The sequence below is a fragment of the Coffea arabica genome, chromosome 3e (genome assembly GCF_036785885.1).
Source record: "Coffea arabica cultivar ET-39 chromosome 3e, Coffea Arabica ET-39 HiFi, whole genome shotgun sequence".
In the NCBI taxonomy this organism is placed as follows: Eukaryota; Viridiplantae; Streptophyta; class Magnoliopsida; order Gentianales; family Rubiaceae; genus Coffea; species Coffea arabica.
Genome location: NC_092315.1, coordinates 11,396,879 through 11,403,215, shown reverse-complemented (window position 1 = coordinate 11,403,215; position 6,337 = coordinate 11,396,879). Strand labels below are relative to the sequence as shown.

At 34.9% G+C, this 6,337-nt stretch overlaps 1 protein-coding gene across 1 annotated transcript; it reads right to left on the bottom strand.

The window, feature by feature from the left end:
• Window positions 1-2,839: 2,839 nt before the first annotated feature.
• Window positions 2,840-4,573, bottom strand: LOC113735599 (uncharacterized). The gene has a single exon (XM_027262593.2). It carries the CDS (start codon window positions 4,571-4,573, stop codon window positions 2,840-2,842), a length of 1,734 nt encoding a protein of 577 aa, XP_027118394.2.
• Between the last annotated feature and the right edge of the window lie 1,764 nt (window positions 4,574-6,337).

The window sequence follows — 6,337 nt, the reverse complement described above, 5'->3', positions numbered from 1 at the left end:
TTATTTGAAAATTGGGTAATATTAACTTAAGACTTAAATCAAGGGGACGAATTTATGAGAAATAGCCCTAATATTTGGCCAATTTACACTTATGTCCGACGTGAACTGGCGAAGTCAACTTCTTGAAACAGAGCAGGTGAAAACGATGGTGCCTCAGGTAAATTAAGGAATCAGTAGTATCCCCAAGGTTTTTTGAAATTATATACTACATTACAACCAAAGGTTTTCTTTCTTTCTTTTCTGATTTTTCAATTTGCCATTATAGAATAAAAAAAGGACAGAAAATGGCATACAATTTTTCAATATTTATTCTTCAAGGAACAATATGATCTCCACATAGACTTTGGCCTCAACTCATGTCTTGATTTGTTTAAGTTTCTCGTACATATACGAAGTTAATCCAAAGTGCTTAGAAACGATATGATGTGATTAATGTGACATTCTAAATCAATTTGACATTCTACGGTAATAAGTAGTGCCAAGCTAGAAAATCCTATAACGTCAAGCTACGAAAACTAATTCCAATGGCTAATAACTCCTCAACCAGTATACATACCTCTCTTCCCCTATAAATACTAGGAGTGACAATTCCTGACACGATCCGAAAACACGATACGAACCTAACACGAAACTAATGGGTATGGGTTGAGATTTCGGGGGTTGGGGTCAGAATCGGGTCGAACTCGATGAACCCAAAAAGAAAACAGGTCGATTTCGGGTCAACCCGTGGTGACCTGATATGACCCGTTTACGAATTAAAAATAATTTAATAAATATAAAATTATGTTATCTAACTAAACTAAATCATTCTTTTTTTTCAAAGGCATTAATTACTTAATCTTAAATGAATTTATTTAACTTGTATGAAGTTGACATTATTATATTTGGACAAATAATATATTATGTTATTTTTTATTTTTATGCTGTTTTAATATATTTTATATTTGGTTTGGGATAAAACACTTTTACGGTGTTTAATTTATTTTAGATTTGGTTTGAAATTATTTATTTAAATTTTTATTACTTGATGATGTAATTAATTTTGTGAGAAATTAATTTTATTAGAAATTACAGTGATAAATTAATAAATAAAAATTAAGTTTCAGGCCGACCCGCCAACCCGAAATTTTCGGATTCGTGTCAGGTATGCTGACCCGTTTCGGGTTGACGGGTAAGGAGTTTTTTTGTTATACTTGGACCTCAACCCGACCCGCCAATCCGAACTTGATCCAATTGCCACCCCTATTAAATACCTCTCTTCCCCTGGGTAACAGGCAGTAGAAAATCATCCTCTCTTCTCTTCAAGACTTCAATCGAGGCTCCTAACACTTCGGAACTTGAATTATGGGGAAAAGTCCTATTCATCTCTTTGCCTTTACTTTTGTTGTGCCAAAGGATTTCAGGTCGGAGCTACTGAGCTTTCAACACTATGATGAAAAAATTTCTATAATTATTTAAAGTTCTCTATGTCCTTGCTCGCACATTAACCTTTATAGAAAATTCTATAATCCTTTAGGGAAACATTCTCTCAAATTATTTCGCTTAATGCTAATCTTGATTCATATTTTCCTGTATGTACCTATGAATGTCGATTTACCGAAACTTACAATGCAGAGAGACAAAATTCAATGAGTAAAATTGGAGAATTCTATTTTCCTTCTCTATCCGTACTAATACACAAGCTGAAATGTTAGAAGGGGAACTGTCAATATGTTTGTTTACTTAGGGAAGAGACTAATCTCTGCTCAGAGGTGCAATAAAATAAATTTAAACTCTCATAGAAAGCCAATTATCCCCTCGGCAAAAATAAAGGGCACCAATTTGTCTCGTAACGTGTCCTATCCCGAGGACTCGATAAGATTAGGTGACCGTGAAATCTATAATTTGATTCTCAAACTCGCTATTCTCTTTTCCCCTTATAAACCTAACTTATATAAATATATACCACTTGAATCTGCAAATAATCGAACACCTTGGACCTTGATCCAAGGAGTTATCAAAATGCCAAGTAACTGAACCTGATATGGGGACAATTACTGGTCTAACGGGCCGACACGATTTCTTGCATTTCAACAAAATGTAAATTTGTTTGTTCATAATATAAATCAATTTGAATATAATATAATTTAGTGTGTGTATATATATGTGTAATTACCGGCTAAACACACGGAAGGGTAAGATATACTAGGCAAATTCTGTGCGACAGGCAAATGTCTTAAGAGAGTTTCAAACTTTAGTTGGTAGGAAGGCATGACACCAACTCTATCATTCCGAATTTGTAGGAGATGTATGTATGTATATTTTGACCTCTCGTATATTGCTAAAATCAATGCACATCTTATAATCTAACTTGTATATTTCTTTTTTTTCTTTTCCTTGAATTCCAAAATAAGTGAGTGACATGTATGACTTCAACGTTATTGATTTCCAGATATGGTGAGGAAATAATGATATGAAAATTGAAAAACAAAGGACTTAGGGTGTCAAACGGAATAGAGTTTTCCAATCTACATTAATAAGAAGGTAAGCAAACAACCCTACTCGTGGTAAGCAAAATAGCAAATGGATCAAAGTATTGAGTATAGATGTCTAGGACAGATAGGCTTAAGAAAACAAAATCAATAACAATATCTAAAAGATTAAAATAATGGAGACACAAATTAAAGAGCGTTAGAAGAACAAAAATTCAATCTTCATAAAATTTTCCCATCCATCCTCAAATTAAGGAGAGCTCCCAAACATGAAATGTAACTTACTTTTACATGAATTTAACTAAGCAACTCTTCTTCAAGAACCAATTAAACAGAGCTTGTGAAACTAGGAATCTAAGCTTAAATCCTCAAGGCTCAAGGTATCTGCTACGTACTCGGGCCTTGCTTGAATTCAAAGATGCATTATCATTCCATTCTAAAGCAAAAGTAATCTGCATCTTCCCACTCTCAAAACTCACTGATTCATCCAGCAAAGTGTTGCAGTCCAGAGGCGGCTGCTTGATAACTACTTTCTTTAGATCCTTCTGCCATAACTTAGTGCAAGGAGATTTGCAGGACTCCTCATCCCGTCTGTCAGCCAGCAAGTTGAGCAAGTATTTGATCATGAAGTTGCCAGTACTTAGATGTGCCTTCGTTTTCGGCAAGACTAAAGTCTTAGGATGACATGCCAACAACAAACCATCAATAAGATTAATACAGCTATGTTCATCAATGTTTGGTGACCACTTGGCCACCGTGTATAACTGGAGTTCCTCAACTTGAACAGGAACACAAGTACTCGCAATCATCGCAATCAATCTGTCTTCTATGCTCTCTTGGAAGCTATGTTTAGCGTGAGGGAGTTCGATTCCCAGTGATATTCTAGACGGAACCAAATTCAACATCAGCTTATACAACCTCAGAAACCACGAGTAGTCAATGAGATGAGGGCAGCATATAGATATACAAGACCTCATATTGCTTGAAGCACTTGCAAAAGATAAATTTGGGATGATTTGATTGCTATATGAGAAAGATGCAAGGCTTGGAGCATCAATATCTAATTCTTTGGGCGTTTCTGAATTTGAAAACCAGTGTATGTGCTTCAGCGAGTGGCTTGTTAGATTTATTCTTTCCAAGCCAGCAAAGCTACCTGATTCTATAACTCTCAGATACTCGAGACGAGGAAATTTAGTCACGAAGTCATCGAACAATTGACCATTTCTGATACATCTGCCACTATATAGTGATAAGCTCTTCAAATTTGGAGATGTGCCCAGTTGAACAAAATTCATCCAATGCAAAGACAACAACTCAACATTCTCAAGACAAGGTGCTTGATCAACTTTGATATTTAAATCATTCCTTACATATATACGAAGTTTTTCGAGGCTGCAAAGATTGATCAACTCGATTTTGTTCAAGCCCCTGCAATCAATGATCACCAAATCATTGATCGAGGGGCAACCCGCAATTAAGCAATGAAACATCTCGTTAGTTATGTAGACTTCTTCAAATTTTAATACCTTGATATTCTTGCACATAATATTCCTTTCACTATATATCTGCATTGGGAATCTACAATTTTTAACCCGTAACTCTGTTAATGATTCAGCCTTAGGTAATATGTCACAAACAGGCAGAGTGTACGATGAATACAGACCTTGATGCAAAGTGACTTGAAGGACTTTGACACCAAATTCTACAGCAAACCCAAGCCATGTGTTGATCAGGTCACAAGCCACATAATCGTCCTTGATCAAGGTCATGGAAAGATTGAACTCCTCTATATGATGATCTTGGTAATCATGTTTCCGCAACAAAGCATAATTGCTAACATGGGCCCTGAACTTCTCTTCACAACTCGAGCAATTTCCTGGATGCTTAAGTGAGCAATTTCGTTGATCCTCGAAAAATTTACAAACAGGGTTCTTTATTTGGTGGAAGTACCGATCATCAAAATCTAATCTGGGGTTTGTGCGCCATGCCTTCAGCCAAGCCTTGGATAAAAGGCTTGCTTGGGTTCTCTGTTTTGTGTTGAGAAAAGAGAATATATGGTGGATTATGCCTTCCGGCAAGTACAGCGGCACTTCTTTTTCCATGGTTCTGGCTCTTGAATTGATACAATTAACTTCGAGGGGATGAGTTGAAAGTACAGTAAAAAGAAAAGATGTGGAGGTTTTCGTATACTTTGGAAGTTTGCAAAATTTTTCTTTTAGGAATCCTATAATGGGATGCCCTATAATGCGTCTATTCCGTTTCCTATTAGGACTCCAAGTATAGCATTGCAAGAAAACTCAAGGGTTTCAAACACTTCAGCCACCTAAACTTTAGCATGTTTATCACTTTAGTGCCTACTTATAGTTTTTTATCATTTATTTATTTATCTTTGGGTTCAGTGGAAAGCTGCAATTGTACAAGGAGAAGGGAAAATAGGAGGTTTCATAGTGGAACTTTTTATGACTTAACCTCCTCGACAAAAGGTCTAAGTTGACAGGATATGTAATTTTTGAGTAGAAAATCAAATATGTTATTTGACTATCAAAAGGGTTTTTTACACTTTATACCCTTGACTTTTGGTATTTCTATCACTTTAGTCTCTTAAAATATTTTTATCAGTTAACTTTGAGAAAGTTGAATAAATATTAGATCAAAATAGAAAATTTCATTAGAAGAACATAGAACAAAAATACTCTATTCAATATCTCTAATCTATCTGATTCTAGGGTTTTTAATTTTAATGATGGTAATTTATGTCACTTCAAAATTCATTTGTTGAGTCCTTGAGTTGCAAAATGACTAGGGCTGGCAATCAATCGAGCATTTCAAATCCCACTTGTAGTGAAAAAAAATTCAAAGGAGTGCTGCCTTTGATATAGTTAGGTTTGTACACCTGTTAATCTTTTACACAACCTCTTTAGATTCCCCTCTCTATAGAATATGATAGATTAGGTTATAAGAATATAATCGTTATAACAAAAAAAAAAGTGGCTAGTCAAATACTTACTTGAGCTCGAGTTTGACTGAGTTGAAATTGAGCTTGAGCTATTTTAACCCCTTTTTTGGTCAGGGTCAAACCTTAAGGCATGCAGTTTAAAAGCTTTGTCAAGCTTTTCTTTCATATAGTATAATAATAATAATAATAATGAAATTAACGAAGTCTCCATTAGTAGTAAGGCCAATTATTATCGAGGAATTCTCAATTTGAGCTCACTTTGTTTTCTCAAGCAAGCTCTAGCACGAGCTCAACCTCCTTAAATTTTATTCAAGTCGAGCTCAAGTGCCTAAATATAGCATTCATCTAGCTTGAGTATATGAGTATTCAGAATCTACTCAATTCATTGCCACCTCTAAAAATAAATATCCACCTAAGCGAGTGACACAAATTGACATGGGTTTATTCATTTTTAGCTATAGGTGGAAAATAGCTAGATCTTGGTATCTCACAAGTTGAGTTATTATCCAGTTTAATCAGATTGTATAATTTTTATAATATTTTGTGTAAACCGAAACAACTTTGATGTAAAACTTAAGTTTGTAACTTATACAACTAAATTTATGCAAAAACAAGATTACACCAAAATTGTACGAGTTTTTACCCAATGTAACAATTAATTCGGACTAGAACTTGTAAGGCCTCAAATCTGGAAATAACCATATGAAAAACAAGTATTCTAGGACTCAAAAGGGGTAGAGTTTTCCACTGTACATTAATGAGCACGGCCGGCGAGTTCATTGGTATATTACCTTCTTCGTGGTGAGAAATAGATGGACGCAGGAGTATAGATTAGATGACGAGTTTTTTGCCAAAATAATTCTCTTTCTAAAAAATATTCTCAATGTGATTTATTTTCAAAATTTATTCC